General features: G+C 32.2%; 2 protein-coding genes across 2 annotated transcripts; one reads left to right on the forward strand and one right to left on the reverse strand.

The window, feature by feature from the left end:
- Nucleotides 1–475: 475 nt before the first annotated feature.
- Nucleotides 476–2944, reverse strand: LOC146997474 (52 kDa repressor of the inhibitor of the protein kinase-like). The gene is made up of 3 exons (XM_085814522.1): nucleotides 2716–2944; nucleotides 859–1017; nucleotides 476–727 (listed from the first exon to the last, which is right to left on the reverse strand). Exons 1-3 carry the CDS (start codon nucleotides 2866–2868, stop codon nucleotides 476–478), a joined length of 564 nt encoding a protein of 187 aa, XP_085670648.1. The 5' UTR covers nucleotides 2869–2944.
- A 2359-nt stretch (nucleotides 2945–5303) lies between these two features.
- On the forward strand, nucleotides 5304–9751 carry Nup160 (nuclear pore complex protein Nup160). The gene has a single exon (XM_085814523.1). The coding sequence runs from the start codon at nucleotides 5465–5467 to the stop codon at nucleotides 9656–9658; it is 4194 nt and encodes a 1397-aa protein (XP_085670649.1). The 5' UTR covers nucleotides 5304–5464; the 3' UTR covers nucleotides 9659–9751.
- The last annotated feature ends 12880 nt before the right edge of the window (nucleotides 9752–22631 follow it).

Below are 22631 nucleotides of genomic sequence, written 5' to 3' on the forward strand. Positions count from 1 at the left end.
AAAACATCAGGTCCTCCAATATTGTAATTTGTCTTCCTATCTGTCCTAGAGACAGATACATCCAATGACGACCACATTGCTCTGTTATTGCTTCCCATATCTGAAACAGAGGCTCTTACAGTTAAACCTATTTCTGTAGCTGCTACTACAGTTCTATGAATTAGATCTTTCATGTCAGAACCTGATGTTGAAGGCCCTGTTAATTCATTGGCAACAATCTGTTTCCATGATGTTTTAAGGCCTCTAAGCATTACAATAGTGTAATGCTTAGCAACTGCAGGTTTTCCTAACGTAACATTTCCAATGAATGACTTAGACGATGTATCAAAATCTTGATATGAAGCTATTTCCATTTCGTCAACTAAAAGGCAGCAGTTCCTATCAAGAGCATCCAATGAATGAACTTTTGTCTTGAGGAAAAAAAACAAATTTTCTAAAATGCCGAAATTTATTTTTATTTCCCTAATCCTCCTGTTCAAGGTACTGTACGATGGTGCTGGATATCCAGTACTTCTGAGGTAATTATATCATGTTTGCCCAAAGCAAATCGCATCTTCAGTCCTTTTATAATGGACTTTTCTGACCAGTTCCTTTTTGACTGCACAGCAAGGGCTCCTACTTGCTCATCGGACAAAAATGATGTCAATTTTGCATCTTTTTCTTGAAGCTGTTGCTCAAGGAATTCTATTTTTTTTAACAACTCTTCATTTGAAGCAGGTAGAGTTTCCTAAATTCAAAAAGAAATAGTAAACATGTTATGCTGTGATTATTTTTTTAAACAATGGTTGGATGAATTAATATATTTGTAATAACAATGATTTTTTCAACAATTTTTTTGGAGAATATTAAATAATTTACCACTTCAGTATTTGGCTTAGGACATCTTACTTCTCTTACCCTCTTGTCAGTTACAGATGGTGGTGGATTTGGAATGCTAAAGAGTGTTGGTACTGCAGTTTTTCTTAGTTTTTTTCTATCTTTGCATAGTGACTCAAATTGAGATTCCTCAAAATGATCCTGTAAATACATAAAGTAATAAAAAAAAGTACACAAAATAAATAAAAGTACAAAAAACAAACCACACAGTGAGGTTGTGCCAAAGACAGCAAGCATGAACTGTAAGTAAGTATAGGCAATAAATAAATATGCAAGTAATTAAATTAGGCCCAGTATTATAAAAAAGTGAAACAATAAACAAACCATGTCTAACATATCAGCAGCAGCATCTTGTAAGCTTGGACAGAATTTAATTATCCAATATTTATTTTTTGCCTATAATTTAAGGTGTTCTTTAGAACATTATCCAAAAATTAAATGAAGTAGTGTTTTGCTATAACATTAAAAACAACTAAAATAAAACTTTATATTTCTTGCTATAGTGCTCTTACAATAGATAAGAAAATAAGAGTTCACTACACCCAACTTTTAAGATACTAGGCCGATAAATACATTTATAATTAGAGCAGACTATGATTCTTGTTATAATTGTAGTAATGTTTATTGCTCTAATTGAAATATTTAATTTTTAATTCTCTAATCATTCAAAACATAGCCCTAATTTCGGAGCACAGTGCCAACATGCATTTTAAAAAGCATCAAGGCCAGTTTAAACGACTATTTTTTAAATTACATCGGCACAGACATATCCAATTAAAGTTATTAAAAACTCTAGAACGTAGTTCAGTAGCTTTCTGAACTACGTTCAGATTAGATCAGTTAGATGTTTTTTATTTAGAGATGACAACACAAAATAACGCTTCAGAAAATATTATTTATCATGTATAAAAATCTGTTTTGTAACACAGATCAGTAATAATTGTTTATCAATGTCATGAGGATTTAATTTGAGGAGATCACATTCTTTAGAAGTATCAAATTCATGAAAGGATTTTGGCTTGGCCTTTGAAATTCATCATTACAGGCAGATTTATTTGATTGTTATGCATGCATTAAACACTACACATGCATTAAAAACACTACAATTATTTTTGAAACGTACACATGCAGTTTCACAAGTTTTCTGTGCTTATTTGAATGTTCTGCATTCATTTCTAAATCTTTACTCTTATTATCTTTTTAAAATTGCCAAATTGTATAATACTGTGATTATAAATATATGGTACGTGCAATTATTGAAGTCAGATTATATATATTTTGTCTCATACTATTCAATTTATTCTATTGACTTAATGTCAAAATGTCAATGTCAAAATTCTGGAAGTTATTTTAACCAAGAAACAGTAGTGGGCACCGTGCATAAACAACTCATCTAACTTTTTAACAACAGTGATTATAAAATAAAGAAAAAAATTATATATCATTCCAACGATATTGCAACTATAGTATAATGTTACATATATCTTTAGCAAACATTCAGATTTTATCTTGAGTTTCCAAATTATTATTTATTTTTTAATAAATTTCAATATGCTAATGATTTTCATGTTACATTAGTATAAATTCCACAATTAGCACAGGAAAACAAAATCTGCGCTTTATATTAGAAGAGAAATTTCTTTTCCACATTCAAAACATCCACATTGGCGATGTTTGGCGACGGGTACATTAACCCTAGACTAATTTAATTATAGCTATTATTACAGAAATTAGCAGATACTCAGGTTATTGTACACAAGAATTTCACTTTACTTGCACATTATAAACATCAGAGAAGATATAAACTCTAAATGAAGGCGTAATTAACATTATACTTACTAAGCAAAGTTCAGCGCCTGGACCAGGTTTCCAATTGTCTCTTCGGCAATTATTTACCCATATTTTTCTTCTTTCTTCATTTTTAGGAAATTTTACCAATGTATGACCTTTCCGTGAATGATTTGAACAATTAATAGCTGCACATCCGCCCATTTTACACAAAAAAACACAAAAAATTGTTGCACCGTAACTACACAGCCGCCATTAAATCTCCCACTTGGGATCGTGAATGCCTGATGATTCAGCCTGGTATATAGGAGCCTTAACAGCAGTTAAAGAGCAAAGTCAATAATAGTAAATACGAGGCACCTTCAGGAAAATAACGACATGCGCAGTAACCTGCGCAGATGTTCAGGGAGGAACCAGGAGGAAACTAGCGTCTGAGGGGCTAGACGCTTGTCAAAGTAGAGATATCACGGAGTATAATGAAAGAGGTGAAACTGCCTAGTAGAAAAACGGGTCCTAAATTGTCGCATTCATTAGATGGCCCTGCTGTTCCATCTTAGCAGTTCCATAAATGTTAACTAGATGGCTAAGCTTACTAGCGAATGAAAAATTTTTTATGTTTTTAATGTGATGGATTGCGTTATTATCAACGTTATAATATTCTGCTCACTAATGATTGTATTTAATTAATTATAAAATTATAAAATTAATTTACAGCTTTCATGCTGTAAGGCTTGTAGTACTTTTTATGAATGATTAATTTGAAGATATTTTTCAGTTCCCCCCTTAGAAAAATAATCATATTACTAGTAATAATACTTGCTGTGTATATGTTAAATTTAATTAGAATAGGTTCTTCGCGTCTCTCATTTTGTAAAATGCTTAGATACACAGCTTGATATAAACTGTGGCGAAATTTTAATGAAGCTTATAGAATTTTTTTGCTTCAGTCAGTAAATTTTCTTTACTATCATAATGAGTTATTTTTTTTTTTATAAATCAGATATCAGTTTTGATTTTGATATTTTTATCGTTTTCTGTTAAAAATTTCCATATCTTTTTTATTTGAGAAGTATGTTTCAAATTGATTTTAAAATAGAATTCGGATTTGAATTCAGTTAAGCATTCTGAATACTTGGTAATGCTGAACTGTATATTATTCATAATTAAATATAAAGAGTAAAAAATATTGAAACTAATTCAATTTATCTTTAATTTTTTCCTGCTTGAAGTAACTTCTAACCAATAAATGCAGTATTTTAACTAAAAATATAATGCAGATCTTTTTTATTTTAATAGTACATGTGATCTTTTCCTCCAAAGGAGTAAAATTCTATCCCATTCAATAGCCTAAAAGATGAATTTCTTATGTTTAGAAAAATTTTATCACAGTTATAATGAGATGATATTTTCTCGCTGTTAAGTTTCAAATTGGTATATGTAGCTTTTTTGAAAAAAATGTTGTGCATGTGTTATCTTTTACTGGAAAAGATCCCCTATTTTTTATTTTCATTTATTGAACTAATTTTTTACTAATAGAGTTTAATTACATTTGTTGCAAAACTACCAGTTTAATATCAGAATACCTAATGTGTGCTTGCTGCAGTATTTAAAAAATATCATTACCTATGTAAAACTAAAGTCTGTTTTCTATTGCAGTAATTATTTACTTTTTTATTCTCAATTTAATATCTAATGTAACAGTAATTATATAAATAATCCTGAAACAATCTTAACAGTATTGTTTTATATTGTTAGACACAGGGGTGAGCTATAGGAGGCTAGAGTAATTCGTTAAATTTGTGTTCAATTTACAAGTACCTTGTTCTTTCCCACCAGCAAGTTGAGCAGTAAAAGTCACCAAACACTGCCAGTTTGGTCCCGGGTTCGAATCCCGGCAACAGGCTAGCTGCATGGGCATTTTCCTGGTTTTTTCCAGGTAAAATATATATACAAGCCCTTTTCCCTTAGAAATGAAGGTATCCTACCCTTAGGCAGATAGCCCGCAAGTTGTTTGGTGTAATTACATAGAGCAAACCAAACCTTTTCTTTTTGTTTGTGGCTTAGAAAGTACTGCTGCTGAATATGTACATGTCTATATAATTTTATAATAATTTGAATTCATATCGAAAACTATTTAAAAAACCCATTTAATTGCAATTTACTGTGGAACTGTTGGGAAGGAAATATGCAGATGCACATAAGTTATGTGCAATACTTAACTAATTTCCAATTTATTACTTTTTTTATAAGCATACAGTAAATATTCTCTTATTTACAAACAATCCAGACGTTCTGAAAAATTATATAAATTCGTATATATGATCAGGCATAATATAAATGCTGCTCACCTTTGGAACTCTAAATATATCTGGTTTCTTGATTCCCAAGCTTTTATTCTTCAGTTCCGTAATTACTGTTGCATCCAGGGACGAAACAGTTTCCATTCTTTGACTTTTTCAGAATGAAAATTGATATCAAATCAATATTTTCGCTATTACTGTCTATGTAAATACTAGGAAAAGACGAAAAGCTAGTGATTGCAGCGCCCTATGTAAATAATGGGACAATAAGTGGACCATTTTTAGGAAAAGTGGTAATACCAGTTTCCCCTCATTTATACTCCGTGAAAGATATCTATTAGCAACGTTTTTCAGGCAAAAGGATTCAATAGCAAGGTGCGGCAAAATACAAATGCACCAGGTTTTCGCGGTCAGAATCTGAATTAGCTGTTATATTTTAATATATCTAAGGTAGTTCAGGTTTGTTAATATTTTTACATCGATAATCTTATATAATTAAAATGAATAGTATTATGTACTGTGAAATAACACCCCATTCTGAAAGTGTAGATCGTTGGAATGATGTTACCATAAATGCCGGCGCTTCGCAAAGTACTTTGCAAGACATCAAATTGCCTGAAGGTGCTGGATGTTTTACTTACCGTAGTAGTGGAGATTTATCATCTTGTTGTAGCAACAGATTCATATATTGGCGTACAAATCATGATGTTATTGAGTTGGTAGAAATATCATTAGACCTTACTCTAAGAGGAAACCATTTACGCCTACGATTTCAGAATACTCCAATTTTACGTGGAGTAAGTATTCACGAAAATCATGATCAGGTCGTTTTATTAGTTGCAACAGTTTCTGCCATTCACAAACTTGTGTTTCCTCATCCAAAAAGATTGGAAAGAGATTGTGGCTTTCCTGTAAAGAAAAAAGAACTTGGTGGACCTTCTGTATTTTTTGATACAACAGGTGCTACACTTCGCAGCCGAAGCTGTTATTTTGTGCTCAACCATGTATCTTTGGGTATTCCTTTACCACATACATCCTGTTCATGGCTTGATGCAGAAGGAAATGCTACGTTTGTCTTAGCTAATAGTGCTGGATCCGTGCTTATGGTTGTGATGTCTGATAGACATGGAGTAGAAATTACGACCACAGAATTGATGAAAACTGGTTCTATATTTAGGTTATTCAATGGTCTAGTACCTGCGGTTATGCGTAATAATCGAACTGAAGTTGCCTTAAGCATAGTTTGTCACCAAGATGTGAATGATGTGCTTGTTTTTTCTCTCTTTAGTGATTTGCAAATAAGAATATGGTCTCACAGAAGACAAGAATGCCTGCTTGTAGATTCTGTTTTGAATTTTGACTCTGAAAAGAACTTAATTGCAGGGAATTTTACTGCTCACCAGTGTCACCTTAGAAAATCATTATCTGGAAGTAATAATTTTTATTTGGGTATTTATATTCCAGTTCCACATCAGAAAATGTTCTATGTTTTCCAACCACTAACAAGTTCAGATAAATGTAAGCTGAAGCTTACATCTACTTTGCGCCAAACACAGCATGATCTCGTTGATTTTTGCATTAGTAATACACATATATGGACATTATGGCTAAGCTTTGAAAATCAACCTATAGTCTTTACAGCTGATATTGAAAGTGCATTGAAAACTGAACCAGATATTTACTGGGTTCCTGTTGATTTAGAACCTCAAGTTTGTCGTACAATAGATTATGGAGCATCTACACCACAAGAAGCGTATCTTAAAGAAATATTTAAAGTGGGCAGATTTTTACCTTCAACTATTTCTAAAGCAATCAGCATTTATCAGACAGTGAAGAATTCAAGTTTTATTTCTAATGTTTCTATGAAAGTGGATGATCTTAGGAGTCGTGTAATCGAAGCAGTTGAAAGCGAGATCCTCATTAAAACAGGTAATTTAGATGCTGCTGAAAATGAGTATTGTGAAATAGCTGCTGAGTGTTGGGATCGCTTTTTCTCTTATTGTATCCAGTATCATGAAGTAGGGATGAAACCATTAGGGATGTCTGTGGATCCTTGTACTGGATGTGTGATTTTGATTAAGAAAAATTTTTATTCTTTGCTTTGTCCTTGTGATTCTTTTGAACTCATGACGAGCCCAAATTTTAGATCTTTCTTTTTTATCAGTTTGTTAGATGAGGAAGGTAAATTGTTATATCACAATTTAAGAGCTGTTCTCTCTTGTATTGATCTCATTCATAAAAATTTAGATGATAGACTATTAATACGGTTCGAGGAAAACCTCTGCAACTTGTATTCTCCTATTACATATGCAAATGAAATTTGTAAGTCTTTAGATTTGCAAACAAATAGTGATTTTCTGAATGAGTTACAAAGCTTATTACCATCAAATATTGACTTGATGTCTTCTCTGAACTATTTGTTAACCAGGTTAGATCTTGGTACTGAAGCAAATGATGCTGCAGATGCATCGTATACAAAATATCCAACTTTTGCAAATAGTTCTTCAGGTATAGGAGCTCTTTGTGCTGGACTTTCACACTTTGCCAAGCAAAGATTTGAGTTTTGCCGAGATATGCTTTTACTTGAAGTTGTTGTTTGGGGCCTGGATACTATGGAAAGTGAGCAACTGGAAAATCTCATGATGCAGTCTACAATAATACCTAGAACTGTTTCTTTAGTACGATCATACTATATAATTTTGTGGTGTACTGAGCGTGAATGTGTAGCTGTGCCTTCTTCTGTGCAAGATGCTGCCTTTAAGCAATTTTGTGTTTTAGAATTGCCAGAATTTACAAGTTCTGATCTGAGTTATATAAAACCAGGTAGCACCATCAATCATCTATTTTTTCAGGAGGACGGTGGATGTAAGGCACGTAAAATTATGGATATGCGCTACTTATTAGATTCAGATGATGTTTGGTCCTCTCTGTTTCCAGCACTTATTATTTCAGCAGCCACTCTTTTATGGCCTCTTGAAGGTAATTTGTTGTTTCCTGAATTTTTATTTGCTAGATGTCAGTATCTACCATTGCAAGAGTACGATCGGCAGTTACAAGGCTGGTGTAGTTGGAATAAGCAATTTTTAAATTTTTTAGTTGCAAGTAGTTATTTAATATTAGGGCAACCTCAAAATGCTTTGAGAAAATTTCTGGAAGTTTCAAAACACATTGAGGCAGAATCTTATCTGTGTAGTAAACTGATAAAAGGAAGATACAGTACCGGTTCCTCAATAATAAGCTTGTTCTGTATGCGTGTAATACAAATGTTTGAGCAGTTTTCACTGTCTGCTTGTGTAGTTGAATTAGCTTCCACAGCCATCGATCAAATTAAAGAAACTGATCCCCATGTGCCTATATTTTATTCTGTATTATTTAAGCATCATCTTAATCTTGGACACAGTACTGAAGCATTTTCCACGCTTATTAAAAATCCAGATTCTTCTAGAAGAAAAGATTGTCTTAGGCAGTTAATAGTTAAGCTTTGTGAGGAAAAACAGTTTCAGAAAATAATTGAATTTAATTATCTGGCATATGAAGAAGAAGTGATTACAATTTTGGAATCAAGAGCAAGATGTTCTGATCTTTGTCACAATACGTCATTTTACGGTATTTTATATGCCTTACATGTACATCATAAAAAATATCGAAAGGCTGCTGCTGCTATGTATGAATTGGCAATGCGATTTGGTAGGGAAGTTATGAGTTTTAAAGGTTTGCGTAAACAAGTATCATGTTACTTAGCTGCTATCAATTGCTTGCATTTAGCTGAGCCTGAATATGCTTGGATAGTAAAACCATCTCTTCATGCATCTGAAAATCTTGAAGATTTGGATGTGATTTCCAAAAACTCTCCTAAAAGAAATTCTGAAGGTGATGAAATTCTTAGTTCTTTACGACCTGTTAAAGTAGAAGTTCTAGGTTTGCCAGATATTCTTCGTGAATATAATTTAGCCAAAGCCCGGCTTCTTTATGTTCAGAAGTATCACAGAACTTCAAATATAGTTATTGCTCCTCTGACCCCTGAAGAAACTGTAGCTTTACTTCTGAATGGCTGCCTTTTTGAACCCGCAATCCAACTTTCAAAATGTTTCTCACTTTCTCTAATTCCTGTTTTTGAAGCAATTACATACAGATGTCTTAATTCATGTCTGCGTTCAGATGTTCAGAGCTATGATGATGCAGACCGATATTCAAAACAAAGTGACCTTAGTATTGATTTTACTAATAATAATCATATGTTTAATGTGTGGAATATTTTAGAAAAATATCTTTTTCAATATGAAAAAAGTGGCAAAAGTGAATTACATAGGTGTGTCACAGAAAAATTACTTTCACATGGAGCTGCTCTTCCTGCATGGTTGAAATTATCCTACCAAAAGTGCAATTTTACTGAATTACTAAATTTATATATAACTCATGGTCATTTTGAAGATTCTTTGAATTTGGTTATTAATTATATAAATGCTGTGTTAGGAGTACGCAAAGAGGATTTTAATTTGAAATTTACTCTTGTCAGTAATTCTCCTCCTGTTTGGCTGCCACACACATATATTGACATTCTGTTATATGCAGCTACTGATTTCAAAGATGGTCACTTCCAAGAGTTATATGAAGACCTAACTAAAACTCTTGACTTATACAATAAGACAGTAGAATCTGTGACATCTTCTAAGCTCTCTAACTGCTCTACGTAATTGACTTTAATTATACCATTTTAAGTATTGTGTTATTTTGCAATTAATTTCAACTGTATGATTGCAGTATTAAAATCATATTTGAAAAATTTATAGCTGATTTTTTTTCCCATTCTTAAGTATGTATTAATCATAAAGTTGTTAAGCATAGATAGTACTGTAGAAAATCGTAATAGTATTCGCATTAAAGTATTAATTTTCAGTAACTAATGAATACTTCTGAATATATTTTTATGTTTTATAAACTGCAAGATTATAGCAAAAGAAGAAAATTAAACTAAAAAATTAATTGTTCCCTTATATATATATATATGCAGTAAATTAATTTGGGCTGATTATATAACATAATGAATTATAGCTATAGTGTAGAATTGGGTTCTCCTTCGATTAGCAACATTTTTTTTCAAAATTTTGGCAATAAAACCTCATTTCTGGTTAACATGATAGTTTTAACTTTGTTTTAGCTTCCTGATTATTTTAAATGAAAATAGATTGATGTATACATGGACAAAATTAAGGCAGTGCACAATGCTTGGTTTGTGCAATTCTGTGATGTGTTTTTAAGTGAAAACAGATCGATGTGTACATGGATGCTGAGTTTGTGCAATTCTTTGACTTCTTACACCGCGGCGCGCAATGAATTGGAAGTTGATCTGTCAGCACTATCCTTATCTTCAGGGCATATGTTTTTATTTTATTTGGCTTATAATTCCTTACTAAATGTAGTATTTCATCTCGATGTACTCCGTCTTTGATATGATTTAAATCAAATTCCTCGTCATTATAAATATCACGAATACACATCAAATAGTTTTCTGGTTGCAATTTTCTAATTCCGACTATGCGTAATGTCTTTGATACGATTTAAATCAAATTGCTCGTCATTATAATTCGCTTCCGATAGTGAAGAAAGTGACATAGAGGTTATTGAAAATGAAAAAAATTTCGATTGACAAATTAATTGGTATTCTCGACACAGCAATTATAGAACTTGAACAGCGGAACTTTGTAACTGAAGAAGAAATTATGTCTGTTTATAGAATTAAAGAGAAAGTATTATCACATAAAACGAAGCAACTTGAACAACTTACATTGAAAGAAATGTTTAATAAAGTAAACAAATAAATACTAAGCTTTTTTTTTTTTTTTTTTGTAAATTTTGATACCCTTTAGATCATAATTGTTCTTTATTTCATAAATTATGGTTTCATATTTTTAATATTATAATTTATGCATGCCATCTTACCAGATTTAAACTGATGATCTATAATCCAGAATCGCCGAAGTCCGGATTAACGACTTTTGACTGTATGCACATTTTTTATGATTTATTTTTAAAATGATGAATCTTTGGATTATGGTAACTTGGCGATTTTTTGGTGAAAATTTGGCGACCAATCCTGCTCTAGCAACCTGCTAGTTTTTTTTTAGACGCCATTGTGTTTTCACGAAGTAAAGGCATGCATATATATATATATATAATTTATTATATATATATATTTTATTCAACTTTTTTCCAACAATCTGCTAGCCGAATTACGCTTATGCTAGAACTTTTATGGAACAAAAGTGCTTAATCATGACGAAGATTAGGTGTGGAAATTGGGAGAAAGTGCAGAATCGCTCACTGCTTCGCGCCTTTTTAAGAATTGCACATACGCGGTATCCATGTACACGTTGACCTATTTTCATTTAAAAAACATCCCAGGATTGCACAAAAATGGCATTGCGCACACGCTTGACTTTATCCATGTACACATCGACCTATTTTCACTTAAAAAGTCAAAGAAAATTGACAAAAATCCAATTCTTCTTACTCTTGTAAAAAGCGCCAAACAAATAAGTGGGCCATTCTGCACTTTAGCAGCGAAATCATTTCTAAGTGCTTATTAGTTAAAATCGCGATCGGAATTTTCCGGAAAATGTCACATTACATGTCTCATGATCTCTCATTTCTCTGAGACAAAATAATCTGTGATTCGAACTGTGTACTTCACAGATTATTGCTAAAGTCCTACCTAGTAACCTTTATCGCCTTACCAAAATGTCGACAAACTACCTGTTACCATATTCCAAAGATTAGCCTTTAAAATTTGTATTTTTAAATATATTTTAAAAATTTTTGTATTATAACCTATAAAATTTTGGTACTTTTCCGTTTCGCCGGCGCAAATCTCGCCAAGCAGACTTTATTGGCGAAAACATACAGTATACACATAAAAAATATTAAAAAAATGTTAGTTCTAAGAATTCCTTTTTCGAAGGCATAAACATTTTAATATCGCTTAAAATTTTATAAAAAGCTAATTAATAAAGACAATAAATTTGTAAAAAGACATTAATTTAAGAATTTACTATGCTTTCATGGTTCAACATCCTGATTCGCCGGTTTATATCACGTGACACTAAGCGATCTCATCTCACGTAAACTACTCTACAAAAATCTAATGCTCTCAGTAATTATCTGCATTAATTTCAAGTTAAATCTTAATTTGGAACACAAGTTTAAATGCAAGAAATATTTCAATTCGTACGAATAGCTTACTCAGAAATTATGTAAAACTGCAGTGCTTTACTTTGCTAATGCATTCTCGTTAGAATTGATGAATTTAACACTTGACTTTACCTTTTCTATATTTTCGGCTTCGGGTTAAGCGCTGTGATTGCATCCTGATTGACTTAATTACCGAAAATGGCCTTAGACATAAAACTGAACTATCTGATAAAAATTCTATGTAATTATATGCCAGTATTGAAAGAAACAATCAATCTGATAAGAAAAAGCTGCGACTTGTTTTGAAAATGAGACTTAAAAGGTTACCAGCGAGAATATTCCGTTTGGCATCGGTTGTACCATTATTGGCGACTTTATCGCTTGCGCTGGCAAAACGGAAAAGTACCAAAATTTTTAATACTTAAAGTAGATATATTTCTAGGCACACTAGCAAAAATTTATTTTATTCAAAATTTTCTAAGACATATGTGAATTTACATATTGGCGCATTTTGATATTTGGTGTACTTATAAGCAATAACAAAAATGTGGTTTACGCGCCATGGTCAAATTATTTGAAAGAATAAACAATGGACCTTTTCTTTCTACTCGAGCATCAAAGAAGAAAAGAAAGTAAGTAGGTTGCCATAATTTAAGAATTTAGCAAAGTGATTTGTTCTTGGTGCAAACTGAAAACAATTCGCCAAGATAAATTATTTAATTTCTCCATTCATTTCGCACCAAGTATTTCGAAATTTAATATTTAGGCATAATTTGAGTCGTAGAGTCGAAATATGGAAAAAAATTAGCATGTCATTTCAGAAAAAGTCTGACTTTTGTGTCAAAATATCTATATTAGAACAATGCTATATATAAATTTAATATATATCCTAAGTCCCGCTTATGAGATATGAGAAATGCAATTTGAATTTCGTCAATTGGCTCAGTAAGATGGGAGATTATAGGACTGTCCCCCCTTTTTTTGTGCAGTGTCACCTTGCAGAAATTGTTTCGAAAAATTTATAAAAAATATAAAGAATCAAGTAAGTTAATAAAAAAAGAGATATTAATCAATATATACCAAATTTAATTAATATGGAGGAGCTAAAATTTTGAGAGCTAATTTTTAAAAACTATTCATGCAATTTTTTACAAAACTTGGCAGTTGTGCATAATTTAAGTTGTAGAATCAAAATATGGAAACAAATCGGTATGTTATTTGAGAAAAAGTCTGAATTTTTGTCACAATACCTATGTTAGAACAGTGTAATATATATCCTAAGTCGCGCTTTGAAGGCATGGAAAATGCAAATTAAATTTCGAGAATAGAAGTAGAATGAGAAATATAGAACTGTCCTATTTTTTTTTTTAAATTCAAGGTGTATATCATGTTTTGATTGATGGTAGCTAATAAAAGCCATTAATCACCGATTTAAATCATAATTTTGTGATACCTTTTTAACTTTCTGAAAAGTGTTTTTTTCTCAAGTATTTTTGGCAGTTATTTCAGTATATATGTCATATGCAATTTTATTCAAGTCAGTGCTGTTTTATGTTTGTTAATTTTTTTTTGCCAATAAATATAAGCATTTATGATAATGTTTGAATATCTTTTAAACATTTTCATAAATGCTCAGAATGAATCAGAGTATTTAACTTTAATTATGATGATTTTCTTTTTTCACTAAAAAATAATTTTTAATTATCATATTTGATGGTTCCTGGATTTAGCTTCATTTAACAGTAATGAAAAGACATTTCCAGTGTTTCTTAAACTCAGCTTGGAATAAAAAACGAAACTATCACCTATTTATGCTGAATATAATTTTTCATTTTTCTTTCATACTGTAATGGTGCAGTCTTTAATCAAGGTAATAAAATACACTCTTTTGCAAAAAAATCAAAACACCATGAAGGAAGTGGTTGTTTTTGATGAAATTGAATATCTGTATAGCTCCATACACAGATAATAAAATCATTAAAAAATCAAGGTCATAGTACCTGTTCATGGCTCGCAATCACCCATTGAGTGTTCAAAGTAGTAGTTGGTCGAAGTGCCCCTGGCGGCAATTCATGCTTAAATTCGTCGAGGCAAGGAGTGGTAGAGGTTCCGGGTGTCATCCTGCGACACATTCTGCCAGGCATTCATCAGTTGTCACTCCAGATCTGCCATATTTTGTGATGCCTGAATCTGACAGCCTACCATGTCGCATACATGTTCGATTGGTGAAAGGTCTGGCAATCTTGCTGGCCAAGGAAGAATATCAACCACACAGAGACAGTCCAGATATACGCAAGTGGTATGTGGCCTGGCATTATCTTGTTGGGAAATGTCCCCAGGATGACATGCCATGAAGAGTAATGCAACCGGCTGCAGGATGGTATCAACATATTGTTCAGCTGTTAAAGATGTACAGAGGATGACTAAGGATGACCTGCTGTCATAAGAAATAGCACCCCACACCATCACACTAGAGTTTATGGCTGTATGCCTTGGTAAAATAAAGGCTGATTGGAACTTCTGGTCCCGTCCTCCCCAGACATGAACACGATGGTCATCTGCTTCAAAGCGAAGCAGGATCCATTGCTGAACACTGATGGCAGCCATGATCATCGGCTGCGACACCACTCCAGATGACTCTGCCGATGTTGTGGAGTCAAAGGCAAACATCTTAAAGGCATCTGTGAGCGTAACCCCACCTCAGACAAATGCCGTGAGATGGTGGATGCTACCACGAGAGGTATAGACATGGCTGTAGTGCATTGAATAGTCAACAGTGATACTGTTGGAGCGGTTCCGGGCTTGATGAACAGTCATCCTATCTTGTCTTGCATTTGTGGTCCTTGGCCTCCCACAGCCTTCATTTCATCGGCAATTTCCTTGTAGTAACCATTGCTACCAACATCTTTGCACAGCAGTGTCTGCAGGTGGCAACTTATTGCTCTGTATGACCACCCAGCTTCATGCAACCCTACAATGCAACCACATTCGAAGTCGTTTAGTTGTCTGTAAGGTCTTCGATATCATTGTAATGGCATCTTTAGTTGCTTCTTTATGGAATTGCAATGGCAGCAACAAAAAAAGATAAATTTTCTGCCTCTGTTACTGGTTTTATACTTTGCGAATTGCACACTACAATGCATGCTATGATCACAATTCCTATTCACTTGCCTTGAAACTTTCATCCCTACTTGCATGTTCGATCAAGATGTTTTTTCATACCAAATTTCGTCACCAGAGACGTAGCTAGGGTTTTCAACACCCGGGGACAACTGAAGATTTTGCGCCCCTTTCTCTCTGCCAAGAAAGGAAAACATTTCATTCTAAAATTTAGTATCATCAATTTGGCACCCCCTGAATGCTGCTCCTGGGGACAGATGTTCCCCCTTGCCTCATCCTAGCTATGCCACTGTCTGTCACGATCGCAAAAGTCCTTCTGGGTGCTTCAGTTTTTTTTGCAAAAGAGCGTATTTTGCAATAGGATTATTAACGTTTATAGTATTAATAAATGATGCTTTGAACAACATGTATTGTATATCTCTGTCTCAGATTTTACCTGCACTGAAAAAATTCTGATGATAATAATAAAATTTTATAGCAGCAGCAACTATAGTTGTTTGGGTTAGAGTAGACTGAAGGGTACCCCTTGTATTATTGCTTGTGTGTTGTTTCGTTTATCACCAAGTTGTTGTTTCATTTAGGGTAACCTGAGTAATTGAATGTTCCCTAAATATATTTTTACCTAGAACTGTGTGCTCCTTTAACGTTTTAAGGGAAAGTATATCAATGTGTACATAGGCAAAGTCAAGGGAGTGTGCAATGCCAAGTTTGTGCAATTATTTGATTTTTTTTTAAGTGAAAATAGATCGATGTGTACATGGATAAAGTCAAGGGAGTGAGTGCGCAATGCCTGGTTTGTGTAATTCTGTGATTTTTTTTTTTTTTAAGTGAAAATATGGGAATATGTCCCTGGATGCCGAGTTTGTGCAATTCTTTGACTTGTTATTTTGTCTTGGTGTAAAATCGCTGCTACACAAAGCCAAAACAACAAGTCAAAGAATTGCACAAACTCTGCATCCATGTACCGTCCAAAATCACCAATTTTCACCAAGGGGTACCCATAAGTGTACTTTTACCATTGTTTATATAAGCATTCCTAATAAGCTTTATTTACAGAACATTTTACAGCTTGTAGAACTCCTAGGCGAATTCACTTTCAGGAGAAAAGGTTTTCTGGTTTTGTTCAAATGCAGTTGCTGTGCCTGTCAGGAGAAAAGTGATATCACTGACTGAAAAAAAAAATCATAATGATGGCATCAATATTTTATTGTATTTTAAAATAAGTTGAAAATGTCTATATGCATTTTAGAAGCCACAACATATTGTATTCAGTTTGCCTATTTTAATAAGCCTTGATCTACCACGGCTTTCTGCATAGCGTTTCTCAGTACTTTTAGGAATAGTAAGAAATTGTTGGAATGTAGTTAGTTGGTTCTAAATTGCAAATGCAAAAATACTTCAATGCAGAAGGTGTGCAATAAAATAATAGTATCTTAAGTCTGCCAAATAAGAACTGCAATTTTTTTTTTAAAATTTTTTAGACATAATTCTTTTTTAAACCCTACATGTGTGTGTGTGTGTGGAATACCATTTTGAAGATACTGGTTTACATATTATATATATTAAACATATATGGTTTATATATTTTTCTTTAAGAAAAATATGTAAGCCATCATGAAATATTTAAATAAAATATATGTGTAATCTATGTATGAAATAGTTAAACAAACAAACAACAAATTCTGTTTTAGTGAATTTCATTGAGTTAGGAATTTATGAAAAAACCAAAAAATATTAAAGGTATGAAAGTTTTAAGATCAGCATATGAATAAGGATCAAATGTGCTATATAGAAGTCTTGCATATGATCATTTTTAACTGGGGGGGGACAATTTGCAAAAATAAGCAAATATTTATATTGCGAATGTTGAAAACTATTTCTGATATTGAAATCATACAAATATTAAGTAGGAAAGATTATTTGTCATGTTTAAAATACATAAATTAACCCCTTCTAGGTTGGCATTGCATCTCATACGTTTGGTGTTTTTGTGCCTGTAATGTCTGTATCGCATGCCATGCGACAAAGTGAAAAATTCCATCTTTGAAACTGAATTAATTGCTACTCATACATGGCTTTAAATTCCATGATTTTTTTTTTATTTCTCATTATTGCTTAGAGATAGCACAACTGGTTCTAGTTTCTTCACAATTTTTGCAGTGAGATTTCCCACCTTGAATGTCTGTGTGATAACCGTTAAAATTTCAGCCTTTTTTTTTATAAAGCAATTTTTTTTCTTTTGATTAAATAAATGATTTTGGTTTTCTGATAAATGTATAAATGTGGTTTTTATGCTCTGATGTCCAAGGCAGGCTGTAAAGCTGTTTTAACCTTTTAACTGTCAAGTTATTTTAATGATTTGGGTGCATAAATTGTCAATTTTTTTTATTCCAAAAATGAAATGTTTGCCTCAAAGTCAAAAAATCAAAAAAATGCCGTGCACTTTGAACTTTATCCTTTGAAACCTTCAGTCAAATGCTGTCATCTGTTGAACTGAAGCCGAAATAAACTTTTCTTGATATATATTCGGGTATACCAATACGATGCACTCATAAAAAAATTAGCCCGAGTAATATTTGGGCATGACATTTTGGAATACCAGTGCTGTGCCGGAGATTATTTCGGGTATGACAGTTAAAAGGTTAACAGTATGGTTGGAAAAGCATTTTTTACGTAATTTACGTTATAATTATTATGTAGGTATTTATATTAAACACATCAAAACAATAAAGTTAATAAATATAGTATCACATTGTATTTTTGGTACTACAGTAGAATTCCAGAAATCCGCAAAGCTTGGGACCAGAGGTTGTGCGGATTTCAGGACAGAAAAAATAAATAAAAGTGCAAAATAAATAAGGCGTACTAGATACATTTAATTAAATTATTATATACATTATTGTAATATCTTATTATATGCATTAAATTATTATTACATATATAACTTGATTGTATTATTCATTGTATTATATATACATAGCATCGAGGTTTGCCGATTTCGCCTCATGCAAAGATTTCCGGTGTTAGAATCACTGTTGCTGTAAAATTTCAACAGCTTTTCTTTATTTTTCTGTATATCATACACAATTGCATCGCAATTCCATACGATTCTGCTATAAACCGAGGAGTAGCATCTGTTTCCATCTTTTGCAGAATTTGCACTTTTTGCATTACTGGTCAATGCAACGTGTTTACGTTTTTCAACGTTGCAAGCAGTAAAATCAGGAGTGCGTTTCCAATCTGTCATTGTATTAAAAGGGGCTGAAATTAAAAATATTCTTAATTTATCCAAAAAATATCCGGATAACAAAAAAGGCAGCACTAAATAATCTCGTGAAATAACAAAGCTCACAAAATACAACAACGTGAATCGTGAACTTGAAAGAAGAGTTGAGTGAATCATCTCCTTTCTTACCTCGATGCAGATTAGAGGGGGGAAAAAACTTTTATTATGATGTCAATAATTTGATATTTCTGTTATGACTCATTATTATTCAGTAAGTATTTTTTCTTCGATATTTTGTACTCAATATTGCGGTTTCCGGAACTTATAAACTGAATGTTTATATTTTGAGAGGCAAAGCGGATTTCAAGTCGGCGGATTTTCAGTATTTGACTGTATTCCATTTTGGGGACCGTAAAAAAAATTGCAGCGAAAATGTACGTGCAAAAGCGCCAAATCTAGCAAACGCACCCATTTAACAGCACACCAAATCTAGCGTACGTGCTGATTTCAGATTGCGTACATTTATATAGTTCTATATTTAAGACACCATTGAAATACTAGTTTAATTTTTAAATCCTTTTTTGATATCCTATGGATTTAACAATTTAGGAAATGCCCATAATGAAAAGTCTGCAATAAAATTTTGGGTAAAGTGCAGAATCACCCACTGCTTGACGCGTTTTTAAAAATTGCACATACTCGGTATCCATGTACACATTGACCTATATTCACTTAAAAAAAAATCCCAGAATTGCACAAAAATGGCACTGCGCACACCCTTGACTTTATCGATGTACACATCGACCTATTTTCATTTAAAAAGTAAAAGAAAATTGACAAAACTTCAATTGTTTTTACCCTTGTAAATGGCAGCAAACAAATAAGTGGGTTATTCTGCACTTAAGCGAGAATTTTTTCAAAGAAAAGGCATCATTTATTAAAATTATGTTTGAACAACCAACGAGATGAAATCATGCTTTAGCGATAACTCGGTAGCGAAATAGCAATGCACGCATCCATTCAGTTATGTTTAGCAATTTTTATATAAATTATAATAATGATTTGAAATAGTTATTTACTCTTATGCTTCCATTCAGTCATGTTTAGCCTTTTTTATATAAATTATAATAATAAAAAGTATTATATGAAATTAACCTTTCATCTAAATTAAAACATCAATCTTAAATAGTTATTTACTATTATACTTCCTTTCTTTCGTTAGGATTGCCGCAATTATTTTTGGCAGCAATAGTTTGGATATTTTTTACGGCCCTCAATAGTACCGTATTTTTTTCTAATTTAAAACTTGGGTGCATTGCAGGGAAAACTGGTGGTCATTGGACAGGATATCACATATTTGACCACCTGTAGGTCCATCAAAAACTGCTTAATATCAAAAATATTTTGCATTTTCGAATTCAAGATAGAACACATATTAATTTTCAGTGCTTTTGGGGGGTCAGAAATCTGAAAAAAAAAAAAAAAAAAAAATCCGACCAAGAAGGGGTTAAAATGGCAGTTTTTTTTTTTTTTTTAACATTTACACATGTAATAATAGAGATAACATTTAGACTTATAGTAATTTTAACATGTGATAATAGAGAATGAGTAAATGTTAATTATTTATCTCATTATATTTGGAATTTGGGGATCACAGGCAACAATTAACAATTATTTAACAGAATATATGATGTATATACTATAGCAAAAATTAAATCTGCAAATTAGTACTCTTATACGCAAATCTGCATTTACATTAGTGCCGCACTTAATCTCTGAAACAAAATACCATATATATCCATGTATAAATCAATAATTTTTTTTTAAATTCATTGCTACTGAAGTTTGGGAGTCAGCTTATAACCCCTAAAAGTTGAAAATGACTTACAAATAATTCCATCACAAAAATGAATAAGAATATTGGAACATAAATGCACAGCTCATGTTAACAAATCAACAAATGTTTTATGGCAATGTAACTTAAAGTAAGAGAAAATTCAAATTTAAAAATTTAAATCTAATAGCCAAGGGCTACACAAATGATTTAACATGAAGTTGATTCACAAGCATAACAATTTAAATGTCGAAAATGATAACGGAAAGCCGAAGAATACAATTTTATCTGATCTAACTAACCTAGCAACATGTTTTTGAGAGGCAGAAATACAATCTGTCTTACAATCCAAAAATCTCACCTTAAATACTCTTGAACTAATTTGCATTCTGGTAGGAAAACAAAGAGAAGTGACAGTAAAGATCTAGATCATTAAATAATTGGTCATTCAAAATAATAATAAAATTACAAATTGAACCAGCAGCCTCTAAGTGCATTCTAGTAAATATTCTGCATTCTAGTAAGATTTAGAATTAATTAAGACTTTACATTCCACACTAGACATGTTTTTAAAGATAAGTTAGAATTTGTTCGGTTTAGTAAAAGAAAAACAAGTGAGGATTATCTACCTAGGAAGGGATGACAGAAAAAAAAAAAAAAAAAAAAATTAAAACACTCATGACAAATTTTTAGTGTTTCTTACAAATTCATCAATACAGCAAACTTTAGTAAAGTATGATGAATGAATATTTCCAGAACTTTTTCTTGTGTGCAGTAAGCATATTCAACTAATGAAATATCAAGATAGAAGAGAAGCATGCCATAGCAAAACATAAAAGTAGCAAAGTAACAGCATAGATTTTAGTTAAGAGTCTATTGATTTCAAAAGTAAACAGGTACAGATCCCTCTTCAGGAGCAGATTTCTTTGCTTCTGATGAAGAAGGATCTATACCTGTTAATCCTCAAAACCGATACAGTCTTGATTAAAACCTATGCCAAACACAAGGTTCTTTCCTTGCTAATAATGAAATATCTATATGTAAATTATATGCAAAACAGTTAACTTAAAATGTATAAGTTTCATAGCTGGATGATTACTGAATGATAAATCTTAAGTTTTCTTTTTTTTATTTGTTGAACATATGTTAATTTAAACCAGGGCTTAATTTTCTAAGATTAGAAGTGCCAGAGCCCTATGGAAGACCTTCAGCAAAGAGGAACAAGAGTAAGTAAATAAAATGACTATTAAACTCCTTAATAACTTTTTAATTAAATAATTAATTATTATCAAATTAATTAATGGCTATTTAATTAATGTTTATAAATTGTTATTTAATAAATAATGATTATGTAATTAATTATAATTTAATTGATAATTATTAGATGATTATTTAATTAATTAAAATAATTAAAGTTTGAAGTAATTAAATAATTAAAATTAAATAAAATGTAAAGAGATAAATTGAAATAAGTGATTTTTAATATAATTTTATTGTTAAAATAAAATTTTTGAGATAAAATTTCTACTGAAATTGTTATTCAATTACATAAAAGAAGTGCCGCAGCCTTCTTATTCAGGGCTGTGGTGCGTTCCGGCTAGAATTATGATTTATTGCAAAAACTAAGAAGCACCAGAGCCAAAATGCGGTGGACTCCGGCCTGATTTAAGCTCTGAGGGGGGGGAGTTCTTTTATCATCACAAAAATTAATTGCACTTAAAGTATAGGTGATGATAATTCAAGGGCGAAACAGAATGAGGGTATGTGTGGGTGGAAACAAAAAACGAGGGGAATCTTGGTGAGAGAGAGAACGTTCTCTTTGACTACGGCTCTCTGCTGATATAATTATAGCCATCAAGCAGCTGTGTGTCAGGGGTAAAATGAGTCCTGAATCTGACTCCTAAGGATGAATGTAAAGTTGCTGGTTACGTTCCCCCCCCAATTAGTGGATACTGTGGGAAGACAATGTATAGGACGTGCTTGAGCAGTTTTATCTCAGTATTTCACTCTTATTGTACTCGCTGTCACTTAATGCACATTTAAGAACACAAATTTTCTTTGCTGCAAGGATAACTAACTGTAAGCATCAATAACAATAAATACACTAGATACGATGGCATGGCGAGAAATTTACGTGTTCCTAAACAAACTCTCCCAAATTTATTGCCCTTCTTAAACGGAAAGGTTTCCGCATGTGAGTGAGAGGACTTTACTTGAATGTCTCATGAGTTTGTATTTCTAGGGAAATAGAGTATTACAAGGTCTGCTTATTGTTAAACTAAAACGTTAGGAATTCTAA

This window comes from Stegodyphus dumicola, chromosome 4, assembly GCF_044657685.1.
Source record: "Stegodyphus dumicola isolate Sdum_Otavi_A_Nest chromosome 4, ASM4465768v1".
Lineage (NCBI taxonomy): Eukaryota > Metazoa > Arthropoda > Arachnida > Araneae > Eresidae > Stegodyphus > Stegodyphus dumicola.